We start from the raw sequence: 19,318 nt of genomic DNA on the forward strand, positions 1-19,318 counted from the left end.
AGCACTGAGATTTGTGATTGGCGTCTGCACTTTAGGACTAAGGAGGGAGTGAAAAGTATCAAAGAGGCGTTTTGGATTATTAGATAGTGTGGAGATGAGAGAAGTGAAATAGACTTGTTTGGCTCGGTGAAGGGCAGAGTTGTAAGTTTTGAGCATAAATTTGTAATGGAGGAAATCTGCATCCAAATGCGATTTTCTCCACAGTCGTTCGGCACATCTCAAGCACCGCTGAAGAAAGCGGGATTGAGGCGTCTGACAGGGTTGTCTTCGTCTTTGTCGGGTGGTTCGGAGTGTAGGGGGGGGGGCTGCTTCATCCAATGCATTTTTGAGAGTGTTATTGTAAAGTTTGGCAGCCAGATTGGGTCAGGAGAGGGAAGAGATAGGGGACAATGAGGACTGTAGACTGTCTATGAGTTTCACAATGTTAATGGCATGTAGATTTCTGTATGTCTGATACGTAGGGATGACCTGAGGTGGCAGAGAATATTTGATAGTAAAGGAGAGAAGATTGTGGTCAGAAAGCGGGAGAGGAGAGTTAATAAAGTCAGAAACTGAGCAGAGCCGGAAGAAGATCAGGCCAAGCGAATGCCCGTCTTCGTGTGTAGGAGAGTTAGTAAGTACATTGAACATTTTTCACGGCACGAACTTGGTCGTGTGGAGGGGGTGTTAGAAGACACAGCTCTGATACACATACTGTAACGAGCCGTGCACCAGTGTCACATGTTCATGGACATTTTTTTATCCACTGGAAGTAAATGATAAATGTTACTACTAAATAACAAGCGTGAGGAATTAACACAGAAAGTATATTGGAAATTGTTATTAGTTTTAAATATATAAAAATAACATTAATTTTCTGAAATCGGACAACCCCTTTAGGGACACAGCAGTCATTTAAAGTTGAGGAGCAGGATTCAAAGTTGAACTTCCTGGTCCTGTGTGTGTAGAGGTATAATGGGGGTAGGGAGCTGTAAGTGACAGCAGTAAAAAAGGTCACAGTCTAATAGGTTACCCACATACGAAGCGGATTTGTTGCAGATTTTCTGCGGCGTATCCACAGCATTTCCACAAATTTTCTTCAACAACATCTGCACTTTTTACGTGTGGAATATTCTGCAGATTTCACCCCTTCTGCATTAAAAAGGGTGGAATCCACAGTGAACATCTAGAAAAATATTCAGCAGAATGTGGATGAGATTTTTAAAATCTCATCCACTTACCTGCAATTGTCTTCCCCAGCGGATTTTCCCACCGAAATCTGGACGGAAATTCTGCTACGTCTGTAGGGGGCCTTACTGTCATCTATCCCTCCGTACAGTCTTCCAGTGACCCCAGGGGCATGGTTCATGTTATTAACACCTTCCATACCAATCAGGGAGGATATGTGTTTTCTGATTGTTGATTTAGGGTAGGAGGGGCTGTTTTTTTGCAACTAAAAAAGTGACAAGATGAGCAGTTGCATCTAATCAGAAAATGTGTCCAGTCTGTGTTTACCGGTATCTGGATCACAGAGAATTTTAGCTCTCCATAGTTCTGGAGAGCTAAATAGATATTCATATAGACATAAGTGAAGATATACATAGACATAAGTGGCATGTATGTGCTCTGCAGATCTCAAACTTTTATTGTTAGGAGTGGTTGTGTGTCTCAGTCTCTGCTTCAGTCAGACTTTTAGCCACAAATATAATTTTTTATACACATATATATATATATATATATATATATATATATATATATTTTTTTTTTTTACAAAACAGTATTCTTTGATGCAAAACTGTTTGAAGGTGCCCATTGGGGTAAAGTACTTGTAGGCATTTTCACAATGAGCCAGGTGTCTACCTTCAGAAAATATATGGGTTATAATATGAGTTTTTAAACTTTATTATTCAGGTATTCTTTGTGTATGTCAAAAGTGCAAAAATGTTACCGGCAGAGAAAGGGTTAAACCAGCTAAGTTTCTAAGAGCAACTACTCTTTTTCATTGCATTAGTTTTGATAAAGCTCCTTAAATGAGAGCTGTGTATCTGTAAATAGGGAATGCAGCAACTTTAAATCTGTGCCCTACATTTACTCCCTAACTCAGGTGTCAGCAACCTTCGGGACTCCAGATGCTGTGAAACTACACTTCCCAGCATGCCCTGACAGCCTTTGGGTGGAATAATAAAGCCTTTGGCTGTCAGTGCATGCTGGGAGTTGTAGTTTTACAACAGCTGGAGTGCTGACGGTTGCTGACCCCTGCACTAACTAGTTATTGCATTACTAGGTATCTCAGTTATTTTGCCTACCCCCCTGAACACACTGCATTAACATAGTGACTCATTGCCTCCTACTCCTCTGTGCTTATATTACGGTTCTTGTTTTTCAGAATATGTGTATTTTTTCATTAACTAAATCAATCTAGTATGTAAACTATTCATGGTCATTTACATTAACCTGCATAAACAATCAGAGTAGTGAATTAAGAACATACCATCATATCACTTTCTATTTGTTCATATGCAGCTGCTAAGCGCTCCTCTCTGTTGTCCAGAGCAGTGCCGGCCTCGTGATGGATCTTTAACCACCACCTTAAGTAATCTTCACTGAGATCTTTGTATGCCAGGGCTAATGTCCGTAGGCCCACACCTGCAAACTCCTGTAAGAACGGGGACTTTTTTTTTATACATCTAAATATACAAAACAATATAGATACAATCCATATAAAACAACTTGGAGCAGTAACGATGAAAATGAAGATTAGTGGTTTATTTCACTGTTCTGTACATAGTATGCTACTAACACAAGAAACACATCATATACAGTACACAAAACATTGAGGACTCTTACACAGTTTGCATACTTGTATTAAAAAATGTGTCAATTCTACTACGCTGTGTAGTTTATGCTCATTTTCATTTCAGCTCCCCTTCACTAAAAACTAATAATCCATGAAGCTCCAGCCATAGATTATTAGCTGCATTGGCCAATACCAAGGGCCTAGGTGAACAACTACCCTGGATGCCTAAATACATAATTCCCACAGTCTTCTTTACATTTGTTAATAGTTTAAGTCTGGTTAGTCAACTTAGCAAGTAGGAAGTCTGCATATAAAGTAGAATATGACTACAAAATCCATAAAAGAGGAGAATGCCTTTAATATTGTCACCCACTAATTATTTGACCTGAAGTCGCTGGCCATTGTTAGCGACTAACTCATAGAGAAAAACCTTGCAGAAATGTTATTGGACCTTACATGGTTACATAGGTTAAAAAAAAAGACACATATCCATCAAGTTTAACATGGAGATATTTTCCACATATTTATCCAGAGGAAGGCAAAAATAAACCCTTAAGGCATGAGACAATCTGCCCTAAAAGGGAAACATTTCCTTTTTTATTCAATGTGGCGCTCAGACTGGATCAACATTTAAACAAGAATTCTATACTTTTACATAAGCCTTGATGCTATTTTGTTCTAAGAAATTATCTAAGCCTTTTGTGAAGCCATCTACTCTTTTTACTAAAACCAGTTGCTGAAATAGACAATTCCAAAGATTTACAGCTCTTACAGTAAAGAATGCTTGTCGCCTTTTGGGAGTAAACCTTTTTTTCTCTAGATTGAGTAAGTGCCCTGTTGTCTTGAAGGGAATTTTACATGGAATAGCTTTTACAATACTTATATAAATGTATTATGCCATCTCTTCTCAAGACTAAATAAATTGTATTCTATTACCTAAGATTATCCATGCACCTTATCGGTTTTGTGGCTCTTTTTTGCACCTTTTCCAACTTCAGGGCATCCTTTCTATAAACCTGTTACCCAAGCTGAACTGTATCCCTGTCCCGCGAGTCCATGCCAACTTTTATACACAACACTATCCTGCTGGCTTTAGATGCAGCTGACATTGCATGCTGTTATTTAGTCTATGATCTACAAGTACACCCAGATCCTTCTCTATAAGGGACTCTTCCAGTATTACTCCTTCTAGGACATATGATGAATGAAGATTAGTGCCAAGTGCGTAACATTACATTTATCCACAATGAATATAATTTTCCAAGTGGATGCCCAGACACTCAGTGCGTCCAAGTCAACTAGTAATTTATGAACATCTTCCATAGACTGAACAATACCACATAGCTTGGACTCATCTGCAAAAATAGAAACCATACTATTAATTCCATTAACTATATAACTGATAAACAAGTTAAATAACAGCGGTGTCACTGAACCACTTATAACCAGTGACCATTCAGAGTAGGACTCATTGACCACAACTCTCTGGATACGGTCCTTGAGACAGTTTCCAATCCAATTACAAACTATACTTTCTAAATCCATAGACCCTATTTTACCTATTAGGCGTCTATAAGGGACAACGTCAAACGATTTTGAAAAGTCCAAAAACACTAAATCTACAGCTGCCCCCAGTTCAGTCTTTTACTTACCTCCTTATAAAAAAAACAATTAGGTTAGTTTAACAACTTCTGTCCTTCGTAAAACCATGCTAGTTATTACATATATTATTATTTTCTGTCATATACTCCTGTATATAGTCCCTTACCGGTCCCGCAAATATTTTTCCAACATGGATGTTTAACTTTCTGGTCTAGAATTACCCGGGGGAGACCTAAAGCTCGTTTTTAAAAATAGGCGACACATTTGCTTTCAGACAGTCCATTGGCAGTATCTCATTCATTAGAGAATCTGAAAATATTCTTGACGTAGTTACAGAAATAACTGAGTTGAGTTCTTTAAGAACTCTTGGGTGGAACTCATTTGGTCCCAGAGAATTATCTGTTCACATTTACTTTAACTTTGCTAGGACCGGATCTTCATTCAGCCAATAAAGTATACTAATTAATGCTTGTACAAGAGGAAGAACAAGCACTACTAAGACCGCCACAACTTCTACTTTTCCAACAACATCCATAATGGAAAGTACCACCAGTTCATATACAACCACCACTCCATATAGCACAACAGAATTCAGCTCCACATCACAGCCTACAATAAGGACAACTAAAACCTCTGAGACTACTACAAGTACAATAGTTCCAATCACAACTACGACGTATACAACCACGATACCAACTATAAGAAGCACATCTAATTACAGTTCCACATCGTTGCCTACAATATCATCAACAAAAACTACTACAAGCACAAGTATTGCAACCATAACTAAGATGGAAAGTAAAAGCAGATAAACACTAACTACTGAGTCAGCCACAACTAAGAAATAATCCAACTACAACATCCACAATGGAAAGTACCACCAGTTTATGTACAGCCACCACCACTCAAACTAGTACAACCGAATTTAGCTTGACATCACAGCCTACACGCACGACAACCAAAAACCACTGAGACGACTATAAGTACAATAACTCCAACCACATCTAAGATGAAAATTACTACTAGAACATATACAACCGCCATTTCAACTACAATAAGCACAACTAAGTACAGATCTACATTGTTGCCTCCAACAACATCAAGAACTACTCACACTACTATAAAGACAAGTATTCCAACAACCACTAAGTAAAAAAGTACAATCAGAAAAGCAAGCACTACTGACACTGCCACAACTATTCCAACTACAATAGCCACAATGAAAAGTACAACCAGTTTATATACAACCTTCACTCCAGCTAGCTCAAAAAAATTTAGCTCCACGTCACAGCCTACATTTATGAAACCAAAACCACCGAGACTACTACAAGTACATTCCAACCATAAGTACGACTGAAATGACTACTACAACATATATAACCTTTACTCTAATTACGAGCATTAAGTTCAGCTCCACGTCATTACCTACAATGATATCAAAAACTACTCGGACTACTACAAGGACAAGTATTTCAACCACAACTAAAACAGAAAGTACAAGCAGAAGAGCAAGCACTGCTGAAATAGACACAACTACAACTAATCCAACTGCAACATCCACAATGGAAAGTACTTCCTGATTGTATTCAATCACCACTTCCCTTCACTGCCTATACTTATACTCTTTCTTCTTTTGTATGTATAGAGCTAAAGAACCCCTAGAGGGCGCCTTCTCTTGATCTGCAGTGACCTACTCGTCATTACCATTAGTTGTCCTTCATGCGCTGACCTTGTTTTTTTGCATTTATATACTTAAAGAATTGTTTGGGATATACTTTGCTTTCTTTGGCAACCTGCCTTTCATTTTGTATTTCAGGCAGCTTTATCGCATTTTTAGAGATTTGAGTAAGCTTTCAGTAATTTCAAAAGGCTAATGCTGAGCCCTCAAATTTGTATCTTATAAATGCCCTTTGTATATGTTGTCATTTATTATCTTTTTAACATAAGATGTAAGCTATGTGGGTTTTAATGTTAGCCGTTTATATGTATTACCTGTAAGAATAAATATTGCAGTATAATTACCCAAAGTACAGGGTGGGCAATTTATATGGATACACCTAAATAAAATGGGAATGGTTGGTGATATTAACTTCCTGTTCGTGGCACATTAGTATATGGTAGGGGGGAAACTTTTCAAGCTGGGTGTTGACCATGGTGGCCATTTTGAAGTCGGCCATTTTGTATCCAACTTTAGTTTTTTCAATGGGAAGACGGTCATGTGACACATCAAACTTATTGAGAATTTCACAAGAAAAACAATGGTGTGCTTGGTTTTAACGTTACTTTATTCTTTCATGAGTTATTTACAAGCTTCTCTTTGTTTACAGCCATTGACATGTCGCAGAGGTTAACACGTGAGGCGCGGATAGAAATTGTGTTGATGTCTGGTGAACGCAATACCTGGGTCATTGCAGCAGATTTCAATGCAAGACACCCTACGAGACCACTCATCTCCCATTCTACAGTTTGCAAACTGCTTGCCAAGTTTCGTGAAACTGGTTCAGTGTTGGATTTGCCCAAATGTGGACGCATGAAAACTGTCACTAATGAAGAAACATCAGTGGCTGTCCTAGCTTCATTCAGCAAGAACCCACAGCGTAGCACTCGCCGCATGTCACTGGAGAGTGGCATCAGTCGAACATCCCTTCGGCGGATAATAGCTACTCACAAATGGCACCCTTACAAACTCCAGCTGCTGCAGCATCTCAACGAGGATGACCCAGATCGGCGCACTGAATTTGCAGAATGGGCAAAACAAAAATTGGAACAGGACCATCAGTTTACACAGAACATTTTGTTCAGTGATGAGGCAAACTTTTATGTGAATGGTGAAGTTAACAAACAAAACCACCGCACTAACCCACATTGGATAGATCCCTCCAAGACTGTTGGAACACAAAAATTGATGGTATGGTGTGGTATATGGGGTACAAAGATAGTGGGGCCATTCTTCATCAATGGAAACCTCAAGGCCACGGGATATCTGAAATTGCTACATGATGATGTGTTTCCCTCTTTATGCACTGAAGCTGGCACGTTCCCTGAGTTTTTCAAGCAAGATGGTGCACCACCACATTATGGGTGTCAGGTCCGAGCATTCCTAGATGACCAGTTTCCTGGAAAGTGGATTGGTCGTCGTGGGCCAGTTGAATGGCCCCCTAGGTCTCCCGATCTGACCTCCTTAGACTTTTATCTTTGGAGTCATCTGAAGGCAATTGTCTATGCTGTGAAGATACGAGCAACTGAAACTACGGATACTGGAAGCCTGTGCTAGCATTTCTTCTGCGGTGTTGCTATCAGTGTGTGAAGAGTGGGAGAAGAGGGTTGCATTGACAATCCAACACAATGGGCAGCACTTTGAACACATTTTATAAGTGGTCAGAAACTTGTAAATAACTCATGAAAGAATAAAGTAACGTTAAAACCAAGCACATCATTGTTTTTCTTGTGAAATTCTCGATAAGTTTGATGTGTCACATGACCGTCTTCCCATTGAAAAAACTAAAGTTGGATACAAAATGGCCGACTTCAAAATGGCCGCCATGGTCAACACCCAGCTTGAAAAGTTTCCCCCCTCCCATATACTAATATGCCACAAACAGGAAGTTAATATCACCAACCAATCCCATTTTATTTAGGTGTATCCATATAAATGGCCCACCCTGTAGATTTAAAGGGAATGTGTCATCAGAAAAATAAATATTATTTAAATCAAGTTTTTATGTAAAACATATTTAATATTTTTTGGTGACTTTTTAAAAAAAAATTCTGTGTCATTATCGATATTAAATAATTCTAATATCTTGCAGTTTTCACTAAAGCCACTGAGCCTCATAATAGACTGCCACTTACATAGCCGTATCAGGGCTTTTTTTTGCAGGACGAGTTTTCCTTTTTAATGGCACGATTTAATGTTCCATATAATGTACTGGGAAACTGCAAACAAAAGTCTTTGTGGGGGGAATGTGATTCAGACATTGTTTTTTGTGTTTTGGTTTTACGCTTTTCAATTTACGGCAAAAATGACATGTTAATTTTATTCTAGGGTTCAATATGATTACAGCGATGCCAAATGTATATCATTTTTTTTATGATGTACTACTTTTACAAAGAGAAAAACCAATTGTATAAAAAAATATTTTTGTGTCGCCATTATTGGAGAGCCATGACTTTTTTATTTTTCCGATGATGAAGCTGTGTGAGGGCTTGTTTTTGTTGGTAGAGTTGTTGTTTTTATTTGTACCATTTTGGAGTACAAGCTACTTTTTGGTAACTTTTTATTCCAATTTATTTGGAAGGTAAGGTGACTAAAAACAGCATTTCTAGAGGTGTGTTTTTTACAGTGCTCACTGTGCAGGTTAAATAACATTATATTATAATAGTTCAGACTTGTACAGATGCGCCCGTACCAATTATGTTTATTTTTTACATTGTTATTGGAGAAAAGTGGAATTTGAACTTGAAGTGCGTATTTTTGAACTTTTAATATTTTTTTTGTATATTAAAAAACAACCTTTAACTGTTTTTTCATATTTATTTAGTTCCCCTAGGGGACTCGAACAAGCAATTGTTTGATCGCTGGTAAAATACACTGCAATACCTACAGTGGATATAAAATGTCTACACACCCCTGTTAAAATGCCAGGTTTTTGTCATGGCAAAAAATCAGTACAAGATGAATCATTTTAGTACTTTTTCCACCTTTTTTCCACCCATATTCTGTACGATTCCATTGAAAAGCAAACTTAAATCATTTAGAGTGGGGAAAAAAACAAACTATAATGATGTGGTTGCATTAATGTGACCCATAATCTGCACGATTCTATTGAAAAACTAACTGAAATCATTTAGAGGGGAATTAGCCAATCACATTTAAACTCATGTTATATAGTAGTCAGTACACAGCTGCCATTATTTAAAGTGATTCTGAGTAACCCCATATAAAGTTCAGCTGTTCTATTAGGATTTCCTGACATCTTTGCTGCATGTGACTGCAAAAGCCATGGTCCATTAAAAGCTTAAAACACATCAAAGGGATCCGATTGTTGAAAGGCATCAGTCAGGAGAAGGGTATCAAACAATTTCCAAGGCATTAGATATACCATGGTACACAGTGAAGACGGTCATCAAGAAGTAGATTACATTTGGCACAACAGTGACATTACCAAGAACTGGACGTCCCTCAAAACTAGATGAAAAGACAAGACGAAAATTAGTCCAGGAGGCTACCAAGAGGCCTACAGCAATATTAAATGAGCTGTAGGACTTTCTGGCCGGTACTGGTTGTGTAGTGCATGTGACAACAATCTCATGTATTCTTCATATGTGTGGGCTGTGGGGTAGGGTGGCAAGACTAAAGCCTTTTCTAACAAAGAAAAACTTCCAAGCGCGGCTATGTTTTGCAAAGACCTACAACAAGTCTGCCAAAAGCATGTGGGAAAATGTGTTATGGTCTGATGAGACCAAGGTTGAACTTTTTTGCCATAATTCCAAAAGGTATGTTTTGCGCAAAGCAAACACTACACATCACCAAAAGAACACCATACCCACAGTTAAGCATGGTGAAGGCAGCATTATGCTTTGGGGCTGTTTTTCTGCACTGGAACGGAGGTTTAAGTCCGGGTGGAGGGAATTATGAACGGTTCCAAATATCAGTCAATATTGGAACAAAACCTGCTAAAAAGCTGAAGATGAAGAAGAATTTCACCTTTCAGCAAGACAATGACCCAAAGAATACCTCCAAATCAACAAAAGAATGGCTTCACCAGAAGAAGATCAAAGTTTTGGAATGGCCAGGCCAGAGCCCAGATCTGAATCCCATTGAAAATCCATGGGGTGACCTGAAGAGTGCCGTACACAGGAGATGCTCTTGCAATCTGACAGATTTGGAGCGTTTTTGCAAGGAAAAGTGGGAAACAATGTCAAGATCTGCCATGCTGATATACTTCTACCCAAAAAGACTGAATGCTGTCATAAAGTCAAAGGGTAATTCAACAAAGTATTAGTTTAAGGGTGCGCATATTTATGCAACCAGATTATTTTTGTTCTTTATTTTTATTTTTCCACCCTAAAAGATTTGAGTTTGTTTTTCAATACAATTGTACAGATTATAGGGGACATTAAAGGTGGAAAACGTTCTGAAATGGTTCATCTTGGACTGATTTCGTAACAAGATAAAAACCTGGCATTTTAACAGGGGTGTGTAGACTTTTTATATCCACTGTATGTATTGCAGTGTATTGTAATTTTTACTTGCTCCTTTTAAGCCCTGGGCTTGATAGGAGCACAAAGATGGAATACCTGGCGGCCTTCATTAGGCCCCCAGACTGCATTAACCATTATCGTCATCCTACAATCGTGTTGTGGGGAGGGCAATGGGATGAAAGGGGGGCCCCTTCTTTCTAACGGCTTAGATGCCGCGGTTGCTATTGACCGAAGCGGGCTCAAAAACAAATCACTAATTGAGTTGAGGAATTTTCTCTCCTTTGCAGTTGAAGAACCGCCATGACCCCAATCAATATCTAGGTATTTAAAATCTCCCATTTTCACCATCGTACCAGCCTGTACAGTCCACTACATTGGTTTGTACAGCTAACCTTCTATCCCCTTAGTGATGTTGGGTGGTCTATAGATTACGCCAAAATTAGTTTTCTCAGTGTTTACCTTGATAACATACATAGTCAAAGCTCTGGATTTGTGGGTAAACAACAAGAAGTTGGTTAATGGTAGTGAAAGTTAAAAGTGATTAAAAACTGTATTTACCCCTCTACGTAAAGAATGCAGCTTAAGAGAACATCACATCAGTCAGTCATCAATGTTTCAGCAATAAGATACAGGGAACATAAACAACTATCATCTGCTAGTATAAGAATGCATACTCACATTGAGATGTTCTGAAGTTTTGTACATTAATTCCTCACAACTGACATGAAGCCTCTCATATAGGATAGTGTCTGCACCTTTGCAGTAAAGTTTAATTTGTCCTTCTGGATTTCGCACTGGTAAGAAATAACACATTTGTTAACTGCTATAAAAAACTTGGTGACACATGTAAAAGCATAACTTTCCCATAACATTTCAGTTGTTTTATATTTTAAAAAAAAAAACACAAGCAAAATCATATGCTTACAGTGTATCTGTTATATGTGTATACAGTGGATATAAAAAGTTAGCAAAAATACTGTGCTTAATGTTGTGTTCTTTGTAATTTTCCTGGGATTCCACATTATCTTTATTTACTACGCACAGTCACAATGTACATCTAATGTTTTTGAAAGACTTTCATACACCTCACCTACCTGTAGATTTTCAATGATAACATCTCAAAGAGATATTCTTTATAGCCCATGACTTAAAGAGGTTTTCCAGGGACACAACATTTTTTTAACCAACATTCTATGTAACTATTTAATAAAGTTCCTAATATATAGTCTGTATTAAATCTGAAGACATTACTTCCTATTCTCCCTACCACTGCCCTGCCGGAAATTCCGATTTTCATCTGTCTCTTTTTTTCTCTCGACACCGGCTCGTTCACAAGAGTAAGAATACACACAGCCCTGTATCGATACCTCACTGACCTATGTAACGACACAGGGCTGTTCTTTACTAATCATTCCCCCTCCTCTGTGTTTATTGGCACTCCCCACTAGTTCCCCCTTCCCCTTTAGTTTATCACGCCCACATGCTTTATCTGAAGTGCGGTCACAGAATCCTGTGACCGCACCTCAGATATCTAATGTGATCCCCATCATCCTTAAATATATGTACCCCATTATATCTAGATATAAAATGGTGCTGCTATTGAAGTACAAGCAAAGAATGAACGGAGCAGACATTGAGGAAGCCATGTACCAATAGGATGGCTCAAACCCAGGACTTCTGACGTAGACCCGGGTTTGAGGCATCCTATTGGTCCAGTCTCCTCAATGATCGCCCCTTTGAATTCTTTGATTACACTTCAATGCCCGCCCCATTTGCCTCTTATTGTTAAAACTCCTCAGTGCTCGTGCGCTGCTTGACCTGGAAAAAATAAAAATATCCCTGGAAAACCCGTTTAATATCATGAAAAAAAACCTGTTTGTTTTTTAAGATAAATGTACATAGTTGTAAATGCCACATCTGCTCCCTCCTATTTTCACGACAGCAGCAGGCAACTATTGGCCAGTCAAAGCTGCCCTCCTTGGTTCCCTAAATTTCCAGTGCAAAGAAGACACAATAACCTCCTTTGAGCAGCATTCCCTGCCTGATGGTTGACTGCTTCTGTAGGGAAAAGCAGAGGTGCCAACAGCTACTGCACATGTAAAACAAGTTTGCAGATATCTTTTTTTTTAAAATTCGTTTTATTTAAAATGTTGCAGACAGGATGAAGGGCAAACACAAACAAGTGCACCAAGAAAATAAATTATGTTACATCACATGGGATACAGAAAGGAAAAAAAAAAGGGAAGGGGTAATCAGCAACATTCAAAAACTTTTTTATAGTTTGTCAATAATAACACTTCAACAACAATAAAACCTCTTGTCTATGCCGTGAAAATATCACAAATATACGAGGAGTGTGTGCAATAGGCAAAGCAATAACCGAATAATGTTAGGGACATACATCATGACACAGAAGTTAATGTTCCTCTACATCAAAAGTCTCTGGAGTACCTAACTAGGGACCCCAGACCTTGAAGAATTTATCCGGATATCCTCTATGCTGATACACTAATCGCTCATATGTTATCAGATATCTTTACAACCGCTGTATTTATGAAATATAAATAATAATAACAATAATAATAACAATAATAATCATATGGCCCTGCTCACACAGTTTTTGTGTGCTGATTTTGACGCAGAAACGACATCAGTATCAGCGCCAAAAAAGGACTGAAATCGCCACATTGTTTTCAATGGGAGGCAGAGGCGTTTTCTTTCCCCGTGCAGCTTTTGGATGCTCGCGGGGGAAAAAAAGCGGCATGTCGTGCTTTCCGCCACTGACCTCCCATTGAAATCAATGGGAATCAGAAAAAACCCACGGCGCTCTTTCCGCGCGTTTTTCACAGCATTTTTTGCCTGCGGTCCATGCATTAGCTTCAATGGCCGCAAGCGAAAAACGGCACAAAAAACGATATGAAAACCACAGAAAAAAAGCGCAGGCAGTTCAAAATCTGCCTCAAAATTCCTGAAGGAATTCTGAGGCAGATTTTTCCTGCCTGCAAAAAAACTCTGTGGGAAGAGGGCCTTATTTATAAAGTGCCAATATATTCAATAGCACTTTACAATTGGGGAAGTACCAAAAACGTAAAATGACAAAATGAAAACAGATGAATAAACAATGAGGCAGGAGAGAGGTTTCTGCCCATAAGAGCTTTCATTCTAAATGGAATAGGAGGAGTAACACAATAGGTACAAGGTGCCAATTTTGTCCAGTGGATGAGCACCATGTTTTGGCAAGGGGAATATAAAGCTGCATGAACCTGTCACCCAGCCAGTATTTCAGCCAGCACGGATAAAAAGTGCTGAGTGATTTGGCAAGGAAAGCTAGTTGAGGACAGGATCGGGTGAAGATATTTGTGACCAGGTCAAATTGTTTAAGGGCCATGGACTGTGTTAAGTTGATATTTTCCTCCTCAAAGAAATTAGTTTTCAAGACAGACTTATAGAGGCTCTATCACTAGGTTCTAGAATCTCATTTACCTTTATTCCGCTTCCTCCCTGTTTCCACCGCTGTTTTTCCTTTCTTCCTGCTACCTCCCCTCCTGTTCTGGAGTTATTATCCCCCGCTCTTTTGGTGCCCGATATGTAAATTCTCTATAGTTATCCAAAAGGCCATGAACTGTAGTGAATCTCCATCTTTACAGCCTCTGACGCTGTTCAATAAGCAAGAGCCAGCTTATGACAAATGTGCTTGAAAAGAAGTCTTCTCCCAGCATGGTCTCGCGAGATCACCCTGGGCAAGGCTTGTCATAAGCTGCCTCACGCTGATTGGACAGCGTCAGAGGCAGTAAAGATGGCATTACCCGGAGAGATTCACTATAGTTCACGCCCCATTGGCTAGCTACAGTTAATTTGCACATCAGGCGCCAAAAGAATGGGGGACAATAACTCCGGATGGGAGGGAGGCTAGACAAAAATAAAAATGTTGATGGAAACAGAGAAGTGGGCAAAAGGTAACATTTGTAAATTAGATTCTAGGACCTAGTGACAGGTCCTCTTTAACACTGGTAATGTTAGAAACAAGTCTGTGGTCCAGGGCAGTGAATTCCACAGGAAGGGTGCAGCACGGGAGAAGTCCTGCATATGGGAGTAAGAGGATGCAATAAGGGACTATGAGAGTCATAGGTCATTGGCTGAGCGTAGAGCACAAGTGGGCTGGTAAATGGAGATGAGAGATTAGATGTTTAACAGTACAGCATTGTGGAGGGCTTTGTAGACTAGGAGTAGAATATAAACAGATAACCAATGTAATCAGTGACAGAGAGCAGAGGCGTTAGTATAACCACTAGACAGAAATATCAACCTGGCTGCTGCGTTCATGACGTGTTAAAGTGAAGCCAGTCTGAAATGTTAATAGTGAGTAACACTAGTCTATGTAAGAAAGCATTAGGGCCTGGACAAGTGTTTAAGCAGTGTCCGTGTTCTGCCATTGTTAACACCATATAAACACAAAGATATATTAAAGTGAGTCTTTTTTATTTAAGGGTATGATCACACCAAATTTTTTCAGGCTTATTTCGGAGAATAAAACAGTCGCATTATGTTCCGGAATACGCCTTGTAAACGTCTGCAAACAGTTTATTATTGTTTTGAATGATTAAAAGTTGGGTAGTGCATACGAGGCGTAATTTTACCGCGCTGTTCTTAAAAAACGAGTAAAAAATAAATGCATGTCACTTTTTTAGACGTTTTTAGGCAGATTTTGACTATTTACTATGGACAATGCCAAAAAACGCTTTGAAGAAATACTTAAAAAACTTTTGGCAAATCTGCCTCAAAGACGCCTGGTTTTCAGGGGCTGTTGTCTCTTGAAAATAGCATCGTATTCTGTTGCTTCGTACGGACGCCATGTGAACATGCCCTTATTGTTAACTTACTATACTAAGTGTTGTATTTAATATCTTCAATTTGTAAATCACTAGAATATGTATGCATATAAAACCAACTATATTCAGAATTTTCTCTCTTCTACGGATTGTATTCACCCTGCTCATTCCCCCTGAATAGGCAAACATATGTTTAATGGCCTCACTTGTCTCTATGTGGATTAGCAGACACGAAAGGGGTGGACAGAGAATTGTGATGAATAACAGAGATCTCTGTCTATTCATGGTTTTGGTTAGCAAATCTCTGAGGACAATCGCAGCTTACAGCCAATTTGTGTTTTAGGAGCTGAATGTTTTTATTTTTTTCTTCCACATAGCCCATATAAATGTTTAATGTCTAAGCTGTAAGAAATATCATCTATATGCAATGAGTTTCCTGGCTCAGAAAAACAATACATTAAAATTTAGAAATATGGAAAAATTAGGACTCATTTAATTTCTTGATATTGTGATGGTAGAAGGGAATAGCTATTTTTAGAAATGAATCTTTTTACTATAAATATGTTACAATTAACTGTATACCTTATTTAACTGGTGATATAAATTGCGAAATAATCTGTAATATCAATCGAACAAGATAAACACAAAAAAATCTTAAAGAGAAGAGGCTGCCTTTTTATTATTTCACATTTATTATCACCAAATGAAAAAGGTATACTGTTAAAGAGTAACTGCACTTTCATGAAACTTTTGAAATGTCAGAGACCTATCAAAAGTTTGGATTGTTGGGGGACGGGTGCTTAGACCCCCACTGTCGCTGAGACAAAGGTGCAGAAGCGCTCAGCTGAGCACCCTGAAACCTTTGGCTGTAACCAGCGCTCCCTGTCAGTCTGAAGATGGGCACACACAGAACATCTATGTGAGCTGTCTTCAGCCTGACGAGGAGTGCTGATCACAGTCAAGGGCGCTCAGCTGAGCACTTCTGCATCTTCGTTTCGTCGACGGTGGGGCTCTCAGCACCTGGACCCCCAACAATCCAACTTTTGATAGGTCTCTGTGACATATCAAAAGTTTGATGAAAGCGCAGTCACTCTTTAATAGAAAAAAGATTTGAAGACAAGACAGTCTGCAAGGGTATATTTAGCCAGAAGTGTGAGTGGTGCAAGAAGGGAGAAGAAGATGGATTGAATGAACAAGCCAAAGAAGAGTTTCACAGTTCTAGGAAGAAAGTAAGACCAAATCTTATGGAGACAGAAATCAAAGAGAATACACATTTGCTAAACTTTTTTTTTAGTAGAAAGATCTGATTTTGATCAGTTTGGAATTTCTATCTCCCACAACAGAATCCAGTTCCTGCCTATTTAACTGATGGCAAAATCGTTTCTGTCAGATAGACAGACAACTAAGTTGGCTGGAGTAGAGAGGTCCCACGCAATTTTGTAGGGTTCACAACTGATGAGCCAAAGGACATGTTAATGTGCAGTGTTCATTGCGGGTGGAATACAGAAGTAAAAGTAATTAATTTGTTGTTTGTTTGTTTTATGCACCATAATGATAGGTTTACCAGCTGTCCTATGGAGAACCACAGATAACACACAAAGAAATCCCTACGAGTTGTGCCAAATGCTTTTTAGACCTGCAATCCTATTCCAACGGCCAGCTTACTACCAAAATGTAAATTTGGTCATATAAATGTAAAATGTAACGGGGGTTTTACACTGAGTGATTATCGGGCAGGAAAGCGTTCATAGAATGCTCATTCCCGATAATTTCCCTGTGTAAACAAGACAGCAATCAGCAGATGAACGAGCAAACGCTCAATAATCTGCTGATTGTATCGTTTTAAAAAAGTAAAATATTATTGTTGTTGGCAGCACATCTCCCTGTCCATAGCTTCCTGTGACAGGATCAAACGAGCACCGATCAACGATGCCTTGTTGATCGGCGCTCACTGCACCGGCCCATTATCGGCCGATGTAAAAGGGCCTTAAGTCTAGGCCTACCCAATACAAAGAATTGCTTTGAACTCGCTGTCCATAGCAATGCATTGAGTAGCTTGAAAATCGATAGAGTCACTAGCAATTTCTTCTATATCAAAGAAATAAGCTGGGACTACTCCTATACACCGTTGGAACCTTTGTCAGTGCAGAGACCAGTGGTTCCACAAATGCTGCACATGAGTAGCGCTCAATGTAAAAATGCACATATAGTAAAAAGTCACATATATTCCAAAATAGAAGTACTTCTTCACACTAGCCCATATGGTAAGTAGCAGAATTTATTTAGGTGCTGACAGCAGGTTAAAACGAGAAATGATCTTGTCTGTTAATATCCTGTTGTAACCCGCTGTCAGCACGTGAATGAAGTCTGCTATTTACCGTATGGGCAAGTGGCGTGGACTTCTTCTGATCTGGAGAAACTTCTACTTTTTTCTTCTATAGGGCACTATAAAAATCGCTCGGAAATCTTATGAAAAAGGTTTTGATTACTTTATGGAAAAAAATAATAATACTACAAAATGTCTGCTGCGTGTAGCCATGGCCTAAGAGCTGTAGCCAAAGCGGACATTTTTACAAATGTGACAACTGGAGTGCAGCCATATTGGATGTCACCCTTGAATTTGCTTCTCTAGAAACGGATAGTAAAACTTTAATTCTGGCAGAATGCTATTTATAAAAAAAAAAGTGATAGTTATACTATCAGTTTCTGAGCAGCTAATTCAAAGGTGGAAACCAATATGACTGCACTTTTTGTTGGCAATTTTGCAAAAATGTTAGCCACAACAACATTACAATATCCCTGTAAATAAATAAGACATACAGTGGATATAAAAACTCTGCACACCCCTGTTAAACTGCCAGGTTTTTGTCATGTCAAAAAAATCAGTACAAGATGAATAATTTCAGAACTTTTTCCACCCATATTCTGTACACTTCCATTGAAAAGCAAACTGAAATCATTTAGAGGGGGGAAAAAAAAAAAACTATAATGATGTGGTTGCATAAATGTGAACACCCTCTTATATTTGGGGATGTGGCTGAGTTCGGAATTAGCCAATCACATTTAAACTCATGTTAAATAGTAGTCAGTACACAGCTGCCATTATTTAAAGTGATTCTGAGTAACCCCATATAAAGTTTAGCTGTTCTATTAGGGTTCTCCTGACATTTTCTTTGTTGCATGTGACAGCAAAAGCCATGGTCCATAAAGAGCTTACAACACATCAAAGGCATCTGATTGTTGAAAGGCATCAGTCAGGAGAAGGGTACCAAAGAATTTTCAAGGCATTAGATATACCATGGAACACAGTGAAGAAGGTCATCAAGAAGTGGATTACATTTGGCACAACAGTGACATAAACAAAGAACTGGACGTCCCTCAAAACTTGATGAAAAGACAAGATGAAAATTGGTCTGGGAGGCTACCAAGAAGCCTACAGCAACATTAAAGGAGCTGCAGGACTTTCTCGCAGGTACTGGTTGTGTAGTGCATGTGACAAAAATCTCCCGTATTCAAACATCCATGCTATGTTTTGCAAAGACCTACATCAAATCTGCCAAAAGCACGTGTTATGGTCTGATGAGACCAAGGTTGAACTTTTTGGGCATAATGCCAAAAGGTATGTTTGGCAAAAAGCCAACACTGCACATCATCAAAAGAACACCATACCCACAGTGAAGCTGTTATGGAATCACTGGTTGAGCAATTCGCAGGGTGGAAGTTTATGGAATTGCTATGTGAGCGATTCCTCAAAGGCTGCTGGAGACTGTCAGGAATGAATGTGCAAGTAAATCTGCAACCCTAGTCCAAGTCTAAGGCTACTCTATAGTCTTTGCCAGAGCCCACCGCAAGGCAGGTTGGATTTTGCAGCATAGAGCTCGGTGTTGGATAAGAGGTGAAATGCAGG

At 39.0% G+C, this 19,318-nt stretch overlaps 1 protein-coding gene across 3 annotated transcripts in view; it reads right to left on the reverse strand.

The window, feature by feature from the left end:
- Positions 1–19,318, reverse strand: part of ATP8B4 (ATPase phospholipid transporting 8B4 (putative)) — a 257,001-nt gene that overhangs the window by 37,098 nt on the left and 200,585 nt on the right. For all 3 annotated transcript variants that reach the window (XM_075858039.1, XM_075858037.1, XM_075858038.1), the window contains exons 18-19: positions 11,261–11,376; positions 2,471–2,635 (exon numbers count right to left, since the gene is read on the reverse strand). In XM_075858039.1, coding sequence (XP_075714154.1) covers positions 2,471–2,635; positions 11,261–11,376 — 281 coding nt within the window. The remainder of the gene's footprint in view (positions 1–2,470; positions 2,636–11,260; positions 11,377–19,318) is intronic.

Source organism: Rhinoderma darwinii, chromosome 3 (genome assembly GCF_050947455.1).
Source record: "Rhinoderma darwinii isolate aRhiDar2 chromosome 3, aRhiDar2.hap1, whole genome shotgun sequence".
In the NCBI taxonomy this organism is placed as follows: domain Eukaryota; kingdom Metazoa; phylum Chordata; class Amphibia; order Anura; family Rhinodermatidae; genus Rhinoderma; species Rhinoderma darwinii.